This window comes from Nematolebias whitei, chromosome 7 (assembly GCF_014905685.2).
Source record: "Nematolebias whitei isolate Nwh7 chromosome 7, NemWhi1, whole genome shotgun sequence".
NCBI classification, from domain to species: Eukaryota; Metazoa; Chordata; class Actinopteri; order Cyprinodontiformes; family Rivulidae; genus Nematolebias; species Nematolebias whitei.
The window spans coordinates 37,080,846-37,097,767 of record NC_056504.1 but is presented as its reverse complement, the minus strand read 5'-3'; the positions used below and the strand labels follow the sequence as shown (position 1 = coordinate 37,097,767).

Genomic DNA, 16,922 nt, shown 5'->3' with positions numbered 1-16,922 from the left:
GGGGGGGGGGGGGGAGATGAGACACAACTGTGCTGGGGTGTTGGTGTGCAGCTGAGCCTTGCCTCCCATAGGCCAGGGAACAGCTGCTAATACACATGAGCACACACACCCACGCACATGCACACAATCCGTCTGGAACTGAGAGTGCTCCTATTCACAAAGGAACAGGGCTGTTTCATGTGTGTGTGACTGTCTTGTTTCAGCTGGCCCGAAATAGTTGGTCTCACAGTGAGTCACTCCAGAAAGCCTGAAGGGGACTTGGTGTGAGAATAACGCACTCCAACTCTGTGAGGGTGCACTTGACTGTGTGAGCTTGTTTGTCTTTGTACTCTTGATGACAGCACCCTCCTGATTGGTTGCATTCATCAGGAGGTAACTGATGGATGTGATGCGCTCACGCCCTTGCCAGCTTTAATACTTCAGTACAATCCGTTGCTCCTTTTGTTTACAGCTTTGTTTACCTGGTTGATGCGTATTGATTCAGAGCAGATTTAATCAAAGGAATAACCTTGAATTCCATGTATTCGTCCTGATGTAAATGTCTTCATGCTAACCGGTTCTCACTGTATCAAATACAGCTCCGGGGACACTCTATGCCGATTATAGGATTTAGAATAAATTCGATAATTAATGTAAACAAAATTCTATCTTCAATTTTTTTTGTTTTGTTAGAAAATGGTGAAAGAATAGAAAAGATGTGCCAGTTTATGTTGGTGAATAAATGCAAATGTTTTTATTTGTGTTATTTTAAATAAGTAGCTGTTTGAATTTTACTTTAGATAATATGTGATGTTGAATAGACATAAACTGTAACAACTTTGTAGCAACTTTAGGCTTTAAATATCACAATCTTGTTTTTTTTTGGTTGTTGGCTCTCACCCCAGATCTGCACATGGGGGCGGGCAAGAGCAAGCCCAAGGAGCCAGGCCAGCGCTCCATGAGCCTGGATGGTACCATTGGCACAGGTTCAGATAGCGGACACTTCCACCACCTGGGCCCAGCTCAGCAGACCCAAACTCCCAACCGAAGCCCTGCTGTCGGAACAGGCAGGCGAGGCCATCAAGGGCAGCACCAGCTCGCCCCAACAAATACTCCAGAACTGGCTCTTTTTGGAGGGGTGGACCACACAGGAACTATCACGTCACCCCAGAGAGGACCACTGTCCGGTAAGAAACCAGACCCAGGCCAGGGAACAACAGAGTTCAATTCAACGCTTAAGAAGGTGCAACAACTTTAAAAAGTAATAAATGTACTACAGAGATATTATAGGTAACGTTAATATATATATTTTTTTAAAAGGTGTAAAACACCCAGTGTTAGTACAATATGAATTTATCTTTTTTATTCTTGAGTTTTTTGTACCAGGGCATAATATTTAATTATCCTGGGCAGTTCAGCTGAAGTCAGACTGTGCATTACACAAAGAGAAATAGAAAGCAAGCCTCAGTTAGTTTGATAAATGTTGACTTTTACGACCAAGACATTAAAAAGACTAAACTAATTCTGCTTATTTGGAACAGTTTTCAAAGCACAGGTGTTTTTTTTTTTAATCTTTGAACAAAGAACATACACCATGGCAAAGGTTTGTGATGTTTTGTCTGCACAGCTACAGATTTACATGAGCGGTGTCCATTGGATGGTCATGTTTGGCCATGATGCACAGTTTCATGTTTGAATGAAATAAATTACAACATGTTAGAACAAACCTTTCATATCAAACTGTGAAGGACAAGTGATAAATTGGATTTGCACTGCGACAAAAAGATAGTAAAACTGAAGTTTGTTTGCCTCCACAGTACACAGAGTTATTCTTGAGTCAGATGTGAGGCCATTTTTGTCAAACAGCTGAACTGTGGCTCAAATTGGCTCATGCTCGACAGCACTGAAGCTAATTTATAATAAAATGGCTGAAATAAAAGAACTGAAGTGACTAAATGGCCAAATCAAAGTCAACATCTTGGTCTGATTGGATTAATGTGCTGGGACATTTCTGTGCCTAAACAAATATTTGAAAACCTCCATGAAGTAACATTTGCAAAGATCTGTGTACTAATACTTAATGGATGTGAGCGACTGAGAAATTTAAGCTTATTGCAGGTAAATGTCATTCCGCCTTCTGAATTAAAGGGCTTGTTTAGCTTTTCACAATCTGTTTTGAAATTTAACTTAGTTTTTGTTAAGCAAAATAAAGTCCTAGTGTGAAATTTTATGTATCCTTAATCTGTAATCCTAGATTTTAAGCCCATTCAAGGATACGTTGTCTTGACAGAAAAATCCATAGAACTGAAAGAGGATATTTTTAGTTTTTGGCTGGTTAAAAAAATGTCTGTAACCTACCAGGAAGTAATTGATCGTCATCTTCAACTTCCTCCTGCACAGTCTCATTAGTCCATTTAAAAAAATCTTTATTTATACAGGTAGTCTCTCTGAGTAGCAAGCATCCACCCCCCAAGAGAGACATGTATTGGTCAGCTATGTGAGTGCCTGGGTGTGATGAGGCTAAATGTTTTGGGGGCAGGAAGCTCATTAGCCCGTCCAAAAAAATAAAAAATCCATAAATTAGCTGCAGTATTATATAAGCCGCAAGGTTCAAAGCGTGTGAATAAAGTGTCGGCTTATAGTCCGGGAATTACGGTAGTTATGTTTACACAGAAACATAAAGCTGGTTCTTCTTCCTACCATTAAATATGCAAGATTATTATTTTTTTTAAGTAACCCAGTGTGCTGCAGTGTCCACGTTGTACTCGATGTTTAAGCTGTCTAGACAAGCCAGATGGTTGAGTTAATGCTGCTTCATGCAGGGCGCAGAACATTTCTTCTGTCGTGCTTTTAATGAGCCAATCAATTATTGACTCCAGAGTTGAGAGAAAAGGTTTGTTAAAACCAAGAAATCTGACAAGACAATTAAAAACCATTTACGGGATGTTCCTGACCTTCAAGAACCGTCAGTCAGAAGTCATGTGAATGTTAATATCTTTCTTTAGTGCGCTGGAAAACAGTTAAAAAGTGTCATTGAGCTGAACTTCATGGCTAAATCCTTGTTTTGGAAGCAGCCATAAACTTGTTTGTTGCGTCTGTAATTACTGTTATGACTAAATAGATGTCTGTCTCTGTGTGGGTTTTCTTGCAGTAGGTGTCACTACGTTTGTGGCGCTGTATGACTATGAGTCACGGACAGCATCTGATCTGACATTTAGGAAAGGTGACCGGCTGCAGATTGTGAACAACACGTAAGAATTCATCATCATTGATTTTTTATTTTTTATTTTTTTCCGATGCAACAAATTTGCAAAAGATCAAAAATAAACTGATGTCCTCAAGGACACATTTCCTCTTTTTCAATTCAGCTTAACTCAGTTTATTCATACAGCATCGATTCACAACAACAACAAAAAAATCATCTCCGGACACATAAGACAAAAAAACGTGCGAATCATGAATCCAATTCAGAAGCAGATTCAAATCCAGTTGCAGTCGATTCAGTTCCTATTATAATACAATACATTCACATTATGAAAGCCCCAGCAGATCGAATTAAATCTTCACTATGTCAAAATCCATCATCCTGAGAAAGAACAAGTTGGTTTGATTTTAATACAATCATTGATTTGAATACAACACGATTAAAATACTATTATTTAACTCGTCTGTATACTATTATCTGAATCCAAGTTTAGACGGTGTAGTGTGACAGTTAGCACAAATCCCTTTCTTTTTCAGCAACAAAATTTTATTTTTGACTGAATACACACATATACTAACCTAATATTTTTTAAAAATGACAGTAATAAATCCAATAGTCTTGTCTGGATAGAAGAGACTTTACACAACACTAACAGAGATTTATGTTGATTTCTCTTTGACGTTAAGTGGCGTTTTAACTTCTCGTAATTTTCCGTTGATATTTAAAAAAACGGCAAGTGTGTTGTTTTAAAGTTAAGTGACTATGTTATTATTACATTTAGAAGATTAAGAGGAGGCTGAATTTGTTTAACTCTGCTTCAGAAGTGAAATACCGAGGTTTATCTGTGTGAATTTGAACTTCTCACTCAGTCTTTAAACTTAGAAGGGCGAAGAGAAAGTGTCAGATGTGTGTTTATTCAGAGCTTTTAGGAAGTGGTTTCAGACACCATATACCAGGGGTTTGCAACCTTTGAGATAAAATGAGCCATTTTTGCCACTTTGTTTACTAATTACGATGTCCAGAGCCGCAAAACCTGCTACAACTGTGTACTGTTAACTGGTGGCCCGTGGACCACTATAAGTTTGCTGGAGATGGCTTTTCCATCCAGTGGGGGTGATATTATAAAACGAACAATATCTAACTATTACTAACATTTATGTATATTTTTACATTGAATACAAAAGACCAGATTCATGTAAAGAAAGAAAAATATATATATTTTTAACAATTTTCTAAAAATTAAAACTCTGAAATCTGCAGGCCAATGTGAATTCTCTTAACTGTTGAAGAATTAAGTATCCTACTTAAAGCAAAGTATAAAATTAGGCCAGTTTGTTGGAAATCCAGTTACATTTTTTAAGAAAATAACTCCTTTTGTTTACTTTGACTTTGTTTTTTAAATTTTATTCTTAGTGTGATCAAAGGTACTCGCCATATTCCTTCTCAGCAACTTGTCTTAAAAATATTCCAAAACATTCTGCTTCTTTTGAGAGAAAGCTCACGCTGTGAGACAGGAAGTTAACTTCAAGTGGCTAAAAATCTACTAGCATGGTGTAGTCCACGTTTTACGCCTTGTATTTGTACTATTCTTCACATATTTGAAAATGACAGGACATCTGCTAAAACTAGCCTTTTTTCCACTGTTGGCAATAATTTAAATAAAATTATGTTTTGTTTTAGTTTTGTTCAAAGCCTGAAAGAGCCGCTGCAGAGATATCAAAGAGCCACATGTGGCTCCAGAGCCGTAGGTTGCAGACCCCTGCCATATACTGTACCATCGAGCACCGTGCATGTGCATTGTGCCCACATAATAAATCAACATTTATATTTAAATGAACGCTATCAAACGCAGTGAGAGTTTGGTGCTCGTTACTGTTTAGCGGTCCCTCCCATCTGTTTACTAAACCAGAGAACAGCTAATGCATTCTGCTTCCTTTTGTACATTTGCCATGTGACTCTGTAATACACTTCAAAAGGACAAATCACACTGACACGTGGGCTCACTTTTTTTTTTCCATAGCACAGATAACACTTCGCCTGCACCTACTGAAGTCAGTTTGAGTTGATACCTCTTTAAGCTCAAGTGAGAAAAGCTCACGGTAAAGCTGAGACGAGTGTTAATGGGAAATGGTGTTAAAATTGAGAACGATGACATTTTACTTAATTGTTTTCCCCCTGTGTACTTTTCCCATAACTTCCTGCCATAAATCTGCTCTTTTGTTTTATTTTCTGGCACTACATAGTAGGGCTGAAAAGAAATAAAAAAGAAACGACTCACTTTGTGTGCAGTCAGAGTCTTAACAGCATCCCAATTACTCTGCAAATAAACATCTTTATACATTTTAAATGATGCCTCTGAAGCTGCTGGGACTATTTGCAAGAACTTTTGGTGACATCTTGGTTATATTTTTAACATAAATGACTGTTTCTCTGATCTGCACCTGCATCTTTGTTGTTGAATGACACTGAACAGCCCCACTGTGTAGTCCTACAGCTCGTCTGCTCGCTCCGTGCTGTGCTGCTCGCCTTGTTGTGTCTCCTTGCCGTGTTTTGATGTGTCTGCCGTGTCTGTTATCTCTCCCTTTCTCTTCCTTACTCATGCTTCATGGTTTCTCCTAGGAAAAAGTACAGCTTCAGGTCAGTGATGTTTACTGCCGTATAAAACCCTGTGCAACCTTTTGTTCTGTCCCTTTGCTGACGCATGGATTTATCTGAGCAAGCTCAAAACGAAACAGCAGTTTAAATCACATTCATGTACAATAATTAGGTGCTTTTGCTAACTTGGTGGATGATGCATGTCTTATTTAAAAATAGAAAGTGAGGCAGAATAATGGGTGACTTCTGTTTTTTCTGCTATGTTAGGTTTTTCTTGGACATAGGACCTGAGCTTATTGAATAAATAAGTCTATATTTGTTTTTTTTTTTCCTCATTGGAGTCCATTATGGGTTTGAGTTTAGTCATGTGATTGCTGCAACTCTGACAATTTGAAGCACAAGACATACTGGTAATATTCTGAATATTTTCTTTCTACTGGAGCCTAATCAGTGAAAGAACATAAACCAGTTTGAACAGTTTGTACACTACAAATAAATTACAAAATTCTACATTTAACACATGCATGATGTTTTCCTGTTTGTTCAACAAAAAAAAAAAGTCTTTATCTGTAAATTGTTATGCTTCTTTTTGCAAAAATTACCATAGTTCAGTGCTCATGTAGGGGAAGTATTTTTTTAATTATATTTTACGGGACTGGAATTTTGATCTAAACACCTCAAATACAGACTGACAAAAAGCATACACACCAGTTGATTGCTTGTAATTGATTAAAATGATGACTGTCCCTCACATGTCATACATGACACATGTTAGAGGACAGTGAGGAAGTTCCTCGAGGTTCAAATGACAAGCTGCCCTGGATAAGCTGCATGTATGATACCCTTAACCTGGAATTAAACTGCATGAGTGGATTAAAAATATATATAGAGCAAAATCATATTCACACACACATTTTATACACTTTCTATGTTAATTTTTTTTGTTTGTTTGTTTGTTTTAACAGTTATGATTTCAAGACTTTATCCAAGTTGAAGTTACTTTTGTGTTGGTAACTCTTTTCTAGCACGCAGGTGGAAGAAAACTGATTTTTAAATATTATCCAAATACTTTATATTATTGCTCTGGTGTTATTAACGGATATTCAGACAGGCTTCTAAAAAATATCATAGAACATGTTGGAGTCATTTTTAAAGGAATACGTCATTTTATTATTTATTTAAAGTGAGTATTTAAAAGTTGCTGTAGTTTTTACATAGCTCTGTTAAAAAAGATTTTTAATTTTCTAGTTTAGTTTTGTCCGTTATGTTTAAATTTCTGTCTCTGTCTTCTGTCTCCTTCCTACACAGAGAGGGGGACTGGTGGCTCGCTCGCTCCCTAACAACAGGAGAAAGTGGTTACATCCCCAGCAACTACGTGGCTCCATCCGACTCCATCCAAGCAGAAGAGTATTTATCTTGTTTGATTCTTGCAGTTCTGTTTTGCCCATGTTCCCGTACGTCTCAGCGTTTCCTGTGCTGAGCCAGAGTGCAGCGCTTCTTTTCTGTATGCATTGTGTTCATTGGTAAAAAAGCAGGGATTACTGACACCATTTATTAATATGAACACATGAATGGCTTCTCCTGCTTCAGCTCAGCTGGAGTTTGTCTTTGATCTTCCTCTCTGTCGCCCACTTCTGCAGGTGGTATTTCGGTAAGATCACTCGTCGTGACTCGGAAAGGCTCCTTCTGAATCTGCAGAACAGACGAGGAACCTTCCTGGTGAGGGAGAGTGAGACCACTAAAGGTGAGCAAACAGACATGCTGGATGTTTTCCTTCAAAAGCCTACAGTCATTATTAGGATCCATCATCACGGTTGGGTCTTTTTCTTCTCTTCTTCATACTGATGTATGAAACTAGCAGCTTTTGAAAACTGTTCATTTCAGGTTACCAAGTACTGCAAAAAGTGCAAAAATTTAACTGTTGATTAGATTTTGAGATCTCATAAAGAATAAGCGGACTGTCAAATTTAGACCGGCAGCTATTAAATTATTCTTATCAGATATTATAATTATTAAACTGTTGCTTTTCATACCAAGCACTAACTTTTCTCAACCCAAACTTTTTAATGTAAAGCTGCCAACTATTCACTGATGATGGTACAGCATATTGATTATTGTTGGGTTTTTATAAAACTTTGAGTTATCAGTTTTACTAAATCAAGAATGTGGAAGCAATTTTAGATTTTGAGAATGTATTGTAATTATTTTATTGACCAGTTCTGTTTTATTCCACATATCACTGTGATTGTGTGTAGATGTTTCAGTTCCGGCTTCATACAGTGAACACAAACACTCGTCGGGCACCTCGTGCTTTATTCTCATTGTGATGCAAATGAAATTCATTAATTTTCATGTTTTTATTTTTATTATTATTACTGTTTTTGCATTATACCCTGAATCCTTGCTCCTCCTGGCACACGCTTCCCTGCAGCTCCTTCCTTTAAGTTCACACTGTGAGAGGGCATCTGCAGCAGAAAACCTCCTGCTGTTTAGTGTGTGTGTGAACAGCAACTGTGGGGAAGGAAAAAAACGTACCGCCCAAATAGTTTTCACATTCTCCTGAACCTCTCTAGGGTGTATGTGTGTGTGTGTGTGTGTGTGTGTATGTTAAAACAGCATAAGAAAATCTAAATAAATTGATAATGAGACTATTTTAAATGTGCAGCTGTGATCTAATTTTAAGGTATTCAAGGATTCAAGGTTCTTTATTGTCATTCGCATTGCATGTGGTACATGAGGTGGATCAAAATTATGTACACAAGGTCCCAGTTACAACAAACAATAGCAAAAATATAAAGTGTAAAAAGAAACGGTAAATAAGGATCTAAGATATAAACTAAGATATATGCTAAACGAACGCCCAACGGCACTCTAAAAAAATCTAAAAAAAAAGATCTAAACACTAATAATGTAAAACAATACACCAACAACAGCAGCACGATTCTCATAGGTTCTGTTCGGCTATAATTTACACGCTTAATGTAAGCACTAACATAAACTATAACTAACATAAACTAGGATTTATTCAAAGCATGCAACAAAAATACAGAAACAATGTGCCAAAAGTGAACAAGAAATACAAATCTACAGCAGTATGCTCTATTGGCAGAGTGGTTCTGATGACAGTGAGGTTCTCTTAGCAACATGGTTCAGTTAGCAGCATGATACTGTTAGCAGGGAGGTTCAGTTAGCAATGAGGTTTCTCTTAGAAACATGGTCCCGTTGGCACCATGGTTCAGTTAGCAGCGTGGTGTTGATAGCAGTGTTAGCAGGTCTTGTTAGCAGGTCTCTTCAGCAGCATGATTATGATAAGGAACGCAGCAGTTGCCTCCCAGACTGCCCTCCAGAACTGGGTCCAGCAGACGGAGAACATCCAAGGTTCCCCCGCTGAACCAAACAGGTCCGCAGAGTTCGGTCCATGCAGGCAGACGGAGGATCTTGTTAGCAGCGTATAATCATCAAGCATAATTATTTAGCAGCAATATATCATGGTTTTTTCAGGTGCTGCATGTTGATGTAAATTGTACCAATGGCCTTTAAGCATTCTAGCTACAAATGTTAATTAAAACTTAGATTCCTTTGTTTTTATGCATTAAAAGTGTAAAAAAAAAAAAAAAGTAGAGGATGTCTTTGTGTCTCTGGAGTCTTCACTCTCCTGTAAATGTGAGTTCCGTTTTAATGGGTAAATCTTAAGGGACATCATTTAACAGAGGAAGAACCTTGTAATTAAGTAGTATGTTAGCTTTTACACTAAAAAAAATAGTTCTCTGGGCAAGTTGTAGAGTTCACCTTCTCTTGAAACTGTGCAGTCACACTGAGTCTGTGATGTAGGTGGACTCTTTAACGGGTTGTTTTTTCGAGGAGTGGGTTGGACTTGTGAATGGATGGGGGTGAATCACTCACCCAGAACTAGGTCAGCCTTGTAGGGTGCTGGTTCTCCCCTCTGGCTAGAAGTCTTAGCACACACACACGCACAAGAAGAGTGGCAGAAAAAGCATGAAGGGATAGAATCGTTAAGGGGCAAATCAAAGAAAAGAAAGAAAGGGGTCAAATCGGGGAGAGTAGGAGGAGCCCTGGCTGAAGATATCTTGCCTCTGGGTGCGTCCTGTACTCGCTGTCAAATGTTCGGTTAATAATGTGTCATATATGAGCAGGAGCATGCTGCTTACATGTTGAGGCAGTCCTGTAAATCAGATATTTGACCTACCTCGGTTGTTTCAGTTTTGTTAGAGGCTTTTTGGACTGTTCTTTTGTCCTACGTGATCAGAAACACAATGAGCTGGCCTATTAGTTGTAATTGTATTCATTTTGACCCCAGCAGATTTTATTTAAAGCACTTTTGGACTTGAACATGGAAAGTCAGGGTTTAAAATGGTAGAGGAACACAATGCTGAAAAGATTATGGTGAATTAGAAAGTGTAACTTTCCTGGTCTAGATTTATTTATTTTTCCCCAACACAGGATGGAAAATTATCAGTTGGCAAACCTGCAGATCAGATGATAGATATTTTTATGTCACTCTTTAAAGGCCTCACTGTAGAACTCAGATTTTGTAACACCGTTCAGACATTTAGATCACTTCCTAGACTTTGACCCACAATTTAATAAGATTTTGATTTATTTATTTCCTGCAAATGATCAGATATCATTTCCAGAAAACCAGCAACAGTAGATGGAGGTAGGTGGAGGTCCAGATCATAGGTGAAGTGAGTTTAAAGCTTGGTGAAGGTCCTCATCTCGGTGTAGATTGGTAAAAGTAACATAATGTCATTGGGGAGTAAAGGTGAGTTTGAACGACCAGCTGGGTGAATCCAGAGTTAAAAGGTCTAAAGATCTCCAGCACACCTGATTATTTTTATTATTATGTAATTATTGTAGATGAACAAGAGGTTCAAGGTTAAAGTGAGCAGACTTTTATGAAAATATATTTAAAAAAATGTGTTGTTTGCTTTTTTCTTTTTCTTTTTTTAAATGCTGAGCCTTAATAACAAACAGAACTATTAAACCAGGCAAACCAAATTAGGCAAACTAAAGTTTTTGGTGGTTTTTAGCAGACAGACATCCCAGCTTAGAGTAAACATGGTTAGGTTCTTGTGTTACTGTAGCTGTTTTTCCAAACCTACACACATTTCATCACGACATGTTCTTTTTGACCTCATGACATTTTTCCTCAAGGACATTTCTTTAACCTCAAAGTTAGTTGTTTTTTTCTCTGCCAAAAAAAAGTTTTTTTTTTTTAACAAATTGACAAAACTGAAATCAAACTGGACCCTGGATGAAAGGCTGGATAGTTATAGATCCAAGGCACAGCTGCTAGTAAAGTCCACAGAACAGCTGTCAAAGTGGCTCAGAGACACTAAAACATCCAAAATATCTCCATCTGTTGTTTTGTCTCACTCACAGGGGCGTACTGCTTGTCCGTGCTGGATTATGATAACAGCAAAGGCCTCAATGTTAAACATTACAAGATCAGGAAGCTGGATAGTGGTGGTTTCTACATCACCTCCCGCACCCAGTTCACCAGCCTACAACAACTAGTCTTCCACTACCGCAGTGAGTAGTGAGGTGGTGCTGATGGCTATAACCTTTAAGAACACTGCTGTCCCTAAAATGCTTCTTCACTTTGCCTTGCCTTCCATCTTTCAGAGCACTCTGATGGGCTGTGTCATGCACTAACAGATGTGTGTCCAGTGGCCAAACCTCAGACCCAGGGGCTGGCCAGGGACGCCTGGGAAATTCCTCGAGAATCCCTTCGCTTGGACGTTAAACTGGGACAGGGCTGCTTTGGAGAAGTCTGGATGGGTAAGAGCTTTTCCATCCTTCATATTTAGATTTTTTTAAAGTCATTTTGTTTTCTGAATAAAGTGCAACATAATGTTAAATCCTGTGCAGAGTTGACCATTTTAATATATGATGATAAGCCGTCCTTAAATGAGCATGCTGTTTTATTGACAACTTGTTTCTGTCTGGTTTGTGACAGGCACATGGAACGGTACAACACGGGTAGCCATCAAAACCTTAAAGCCTGGCACCATGTCTCCAGAGGCCTTCCTCCAGGAAGCACAGGTCATGAAGAAACTGAGGCATGAGAAGCTGGTCCAGTTGTACGCTGTTGTGTCTGAGGAGCCCATCTACATTGTGACTGAGTATATGAGCCAAGGTAATACAGGATGGTAGGCTCAAACTAGAAGCAGATTCAGAACTGCAATAACTGACTTTTATTAGAATCTTAAAATGGAGGTGAAGTGGTGGAGCAGAGGATAGAGGAGGTGATCAGAAGGTCGCTGGGTCAAATCCCCCTGCTGACTGTAACATCAAAATGTGGGTGGAGAAAATGAAGCACATCTGCTTCCACCTTCATTTTCCCCACTCTTGACCACTGGTGGAGAAAGTACTCAAACACTGTACTTAAGTAAAAGTACAAATAAACAGACAAAAATGTGCTCTAGTAAAAGTAGAAGTACCACATTAACGTTTTTACTTGAGTAAAAGTACTTGCTTTTAAAAATACTTAAAGTATTAAAAGTAAAAGTCCTTACTGAATGTATTCCCTAATGCAATGGTCCACAAGAGCATTAAGTGTGCCTACCATATGTATATTTTCTGTAACACATTAATAGTGTTGAGATATTTTAATGAACAATGTTGCAGATGATGCATGTTTTATTGTATTTACTCTGTGACACAGTTCACACTTGGACTTGTGATTCTGTGCGTAAGAATTTCAGAGATAACCTGCAGAGTTAAATGTCATTAAGCAAAATAAGAGGGATGATTATACCTTTGAAAGTTTTTATTTAACACAAATCAAAACCAATGTCATTTTAAATGCAGTAAACACATTTAAGTAAAAGTTGTTGGTCTGAAAAAAGAAGCATTTGACCTAACAAAGGAATATCTGATCATTTCATGTCAACTAGTTAAAATACTATCTAGTCAACCTTGTAATGGGTCAATAGTGAACAATATTTTAACTTCCTGACACCATTTTCAAAACTTGGACCCGAGTGTCGAAATATTTGGAGACATCTCTTGTCTCCTGTCCTAACATCCCATGAACTGACACATTTTAATATTGCAGCAAGAATTTCTTGTTCAAGTTCAGAAGAAGTTGGTTTTCAAAGTTTTTTTTAATCCAGTCTGTCTCTTTTGGGAGAGAGAATCTGTCCTTCTGCACTGAATAGTCTTTCAATAGTCTTTCAACAGTCTTTCAATAATCTTTCAATAAAGCCGTAAGTGGTGCATATCTTCTGGCTGACTCTCCGCAGTATAATTCATTTTGGGTGTGTTAGCAGTGCTGTGGGTGTGCCCAGCTCAATGATGTATATACTAGAATTTACGTCATTGGTCCATCTCTTCTTGAAGGTGGGTCTAACGTTACCTGCCCACTTTGCAATGATTCAATGGACTAACTCCCCTCTCGCCATTGGTTACTTTCAAACTAATGAACAAATTAAAAAAAAACAACGTGGATTTAACTTGTAACACAACACATTATAGAAATGTAGTGTAGTAGAAAGTACAAACACTTAATGTAGGGGAGTAAAAGTAGAAAGTACCCACGTTTAACTACTTAAGTAAAGTACAGATACATGAAAAATATACTTGAGTACAGTAAAATGTACTTATACTTAGTTACATCCCACCACTGTTCTTTGCCTTTAACCACCTTAACCCTCCATCCCCCACCCTTCTCACCCCCAAATGGCTCCCCCGGGTGCCCTAGACAGCAGCTCTCTGCTGCACACAGAGGGCTGTGGCTTGGTGGTCTGTGGTTGTGTCAGGAAGGGTATCTGGTGTAAAACAATTGACAAATCATGTGAGTTCACTCGCTGTGGTGACTCTTGAAGAAGGGAGCAACCAAAAAAAGAAAAATAGAAACTTGAAATGCAACAGTTGAAATGATTTGGTGATAGGATACAAGGATGACATCCATCACTGATGTAATATGTGCGACTGCAGGTTTGATAAATGTGGTTCTGTTTCCCTGCTTTCACAGGGAGTTTATTGGACTTCCTTAAAGGAGAGGCAGGAAAGATGCTTCGTCTGCCACAGCTGGTAGACATGGCTGCTCAGGTAAACTTCTCTATTGTGTTCTTGTTTGTGTCCTTTTCTGTGTTAAAAAAATAAATAAAAATTTAATTAAGCTTCAAAATCCATGTCCAATCTTTGGTCAGATTGCAGCGGGGATGGCTTATGTGGAGAGGATGAACTACGTCCACAGAGACCTGCGTGCTGCTAACATCCTGGTAGGAGACAGCTTAGTGTGTAAGGTGGCTGACTTTGGTCTGGCAAGGCTGATTGAAGACAACGAGTACACTGCAAGACAGGGTAAGTAGTTGTCCCATCACTTAACAGATGGGATATTGGCACCATAACTCTTGTTTTATTTAACAAAAGAATTGGAAAGCTGTTCAGATATGTCTTTTACACAAATGTTGTTATTTTCCTCTTGTAGGAGCCAAGTTTCCAATCAAATGGACGGCACCTGAAGCAGCGCTGTACGGTCGTTTCACCATCAAATCAGATGTCTGGTCCTTTGGTGTTCTACTTACTGAGCTTGCAACTAAAGGAAGAGTCCCCTATCCAGGTTAAAGTTCCACTTTAACAACATAAATATCTTAGACACGAAACAGTTATTTTAGATTATTAAACAATATTTGGATTGGACATGATACAGCAGAATGGTTTATTTACATGAAGTGTATTAATGGTCTTCTCAGATTTAGTCCACGAGATTAACTGTAGGACAAAGTGTGTGTGTGTTTCTTTAAATCTGACTTCCTGTTTTTGTTTTGTCAGGTATGGTTAACCGCGAGGTGCTCGACCAGGTGGAGCGCGGCTACAGGATGCCTTGCCCGGCAGAGTGCCCCACTTCTTTGCATGAGCTCATGCTTTCCTGCTGGAGGAAGGACCCAGAGGAGAGACCTACCTTTGAGTATCTGCAGGGCTTCCTAGAGGACTACTTCACCTCCACAGAACCTCAGTATCAGCCTGGGGAGAACCTATAGAACTGCACCCTGAACCAAACCTGAATCAAAAGTGGGGCCTCTGCTCTGAATGATCTGCACTAACCGACCTCAGACGGAGGATCTGAGCCTGTGAAACTATTCTGAGGAACTTCTTTAGTGGAAGCAAAACCGAAATGGAAACCCGCAGACGTCGTCCTGTGTGCTGTAAGAGAACTGCTACAGAACATGGAGAACTTTTGTTCGGCAAGGACTCCAAGTTTACCTAAGATTTATTCCCTTCATAAAAGAGGCTCAAAACTGTAAAAGGAGAACTGTTGTTGGACTGGACTGAGTGACAAAACTTGCCGATAGATGTTTTTTTTTTAGGGAAGAGTTAAATCAGGATGCACAGAGTGAGGGCTTGAAAATGAACTCTCCTGTACAGAAGAAAAGGGTTGGGGAAGATATTTTAGTTGCTCATGAGCTGTATTTAGTGAAGTCTCTTTTTGTTTTATTTTATTTTTCTCATCTGTTGCATCTCTCTCCCCTCGTCTGGTGTCTTGTCCACCCACAGAAGAGCACTGCCACTGTGGCTACAGTGCCAAAAGAAAATCTGTCTCCCTTCATGATCTCCCCATCAATTCAGCTTTCTTTCTTTGTTCTGACTCAGTATTTTTTAATTTGCTTCAAGTTCTGCTTCTTCAAAGTGTCTTCATATTACTCTCTAGAAGTCTTCTTTGCATCTTCACGTTTACTTGGACAATATACGTCCTGTGGTTTAAAGTTTGGTTCTGGGGAAGACAACGGTTTTGCTTTTGCCTTTTTAATTTTTTAATATTTTTCAGTAGGCAAAGCTATAAAAGTCACTATCACTGCAGTGCCAGGATGCTGTCATGAAAGGCAGGTTTTGAGATGCTGAAAATGAGGTAATTTCAACTAACATTTGAGGCCTTTCTCTCTTGTTGAACCATGTTGGATCCAACCTTCATCAAGATTGATTTTGATGTGGGTAGTGTCTGAATGCTGGTTGTTTTGATTGGTTTAACTAGAGAATTGCATTGAAATGATCAGCACTGATGCAATTGCACTAAAGGGCAGGTTTTATGCATTTCAGTTCGAGTATCCCTGCAGCATAAATTGGGTCATTTCCATCAAACCCTATGCGGCACAGGCTGATACAGCTGCCAAGCTAATCATATTACTGGTAAATGTCTAAGTCAACATGGGGAACAGAATCTCTTGTTCTGTGCCAAACACTGCCCATTTCTTCACTTCTGATCATGTACATACTGATTTACTCTCATCACTGCAATCACCCCAATAAACTACACATTAGAAATGGAAAAAAGATGGATAGATATTTAATTATGTTCGAATTAGACACAGTTTTTAACTCATAATGCATAAAAAATATGCAAAAAGGCAGCCCTACTGAAATGTAAACCTCTGATCAGGTAACCCTAATAAAACTGTGTTTGACTGTATTATGAGTTGATTTTGAAGCTAGCATGCTTTTGTGCTGTTCTTTTGTTGATCTTTATTTGGGTTTTATTGATGCTGTGTTGTAGGTCAATATGTGTGCGTTTACTCCAGGTTGAAGTGAGGCACGGGGATCATATACAGACTTCTGAGCATTAGTGCCATCAAACCGTAATGATTTTCTTCTTTCTCAGTGTCCTACTGTACACATTGTAGCTTGCTTTTAATACCAGGTTTGCCACTTTCAAAAAGCATTTCTCAGCGGTTTGGTTCATCATGTAGTTGTTGCAGAAAGTTTTCAAGTTCTGTAACTTTATCAGAATATGAGCCACGCAGCAATAAGGGATGATGGTCCGTTATGCCCTCCAACGTCACAAAAATCTCCCGATGGTGGGACGTTGTAATAAAATTGTGAAACCGCAGTAAAGGAGTTTGGGTGGTGATCTTACAGTATGACATGAATAATGAGGTCAAAGATGTAAATAGTACCTTAAACGAATGACTGTGATTATGTAATTGTTTTTGTACAGTTTGTTTTATTGCACCTCCATTTTGAGGTTTTTATTGACGCACGCCTGTTTCCTCAATGTTAAATTAACAAGTCCTTCTGTAAACAGGGCTGAAAAAGTGCTTTCTTTTGATTTTTAACTATAAAATCACATTTGAAACCTCTTTATCTGTAACAAACAATTCAGAATTGGGACAGATATACG

The 16,922-nt window shown here is 38.6% G+C and overlaps 2 protein-coding genes across 5 annotated transcripts in view; one reads left to right on the top strand and one right to left on the bottom strand.

The window, feature by feature from the left end:
• Window positions 1-16,922, bottom strand: part of LOC119411874 (nuclear receptor coactivator 5) — a 615,997-nt gene that overhangs the window by 380,779 nt on the left and 218,296 nt on the right. The gene's annotated exons all lie outside the window — the stretch shown is intronic.
• On the top strand, window positions 890-15,392 carry LOC119411872 (proto-oncogene tyrosine-protein kinase Src). Of its 3 annotated transcripts, XM_037678821.1 has the most exons (12): window positions 890-1,166; window positions 3,131-3,230; window positions 5,804-5,821; window positions 7,088-7,186; window positions 7,420-7,523; window positions 11,183-11,332; window positions 11,426-11,581; window positions 11,760-11,939; window positions 13,779-13,855; window positions 13,957-14,110; window positions 14,238-14,369; window positions 14,582-15,392. In XM_037678821.1, the coding sequence occupies exons 1-12, from the start codon at window positions 893-895 to the stop codon at window positions 14,788-14,790; spliced, it is 1,653 nt and encodes a 550-aa protein (XP_037534749.1). In that variant the 5' UTR covers window positions 890-892; the 3' UTR covers window positions 14,791-15,392. The 3 variants fall into 3 exon arrangements, with proteins under 3 accessions (XP_037534749.1, XP_037534751.1, XP_037534750.1); XM_037678823.1 differs by lacking the exon at window positions 5,804-5,821 and having other exon boundaries at window positions 3,134-3,230; XM_037678822.1 differs by lacking the exon at window positions 5,804-5,821.

Excerpts from the sequence above, each read along its gene's own strand:
- LOC119411872 (XM_037678821.1), top strand. The coding sequence starts at position 893 with ATGGGGGCGGGCAAGAGCAAGCCCAAGGAGCCAGGCCAGCGCTCCATG. Across the intron at positions 1,167-3,130 it reads CCAGAGAGGACCACTGTCCG|TAGGTGTCACTACGTTTGTG; the intron begins GTAAGAAACCAG and ends GTTTTCTTGCAG. Across the intron at positions 13,856-13,956 it reads TGGTAGACATGGCTGCTCAG|ATTGCAGCGGGGATGGCTTA; the intron begins GTAAACTTCTCT and ends ATCTTTGGTCAG.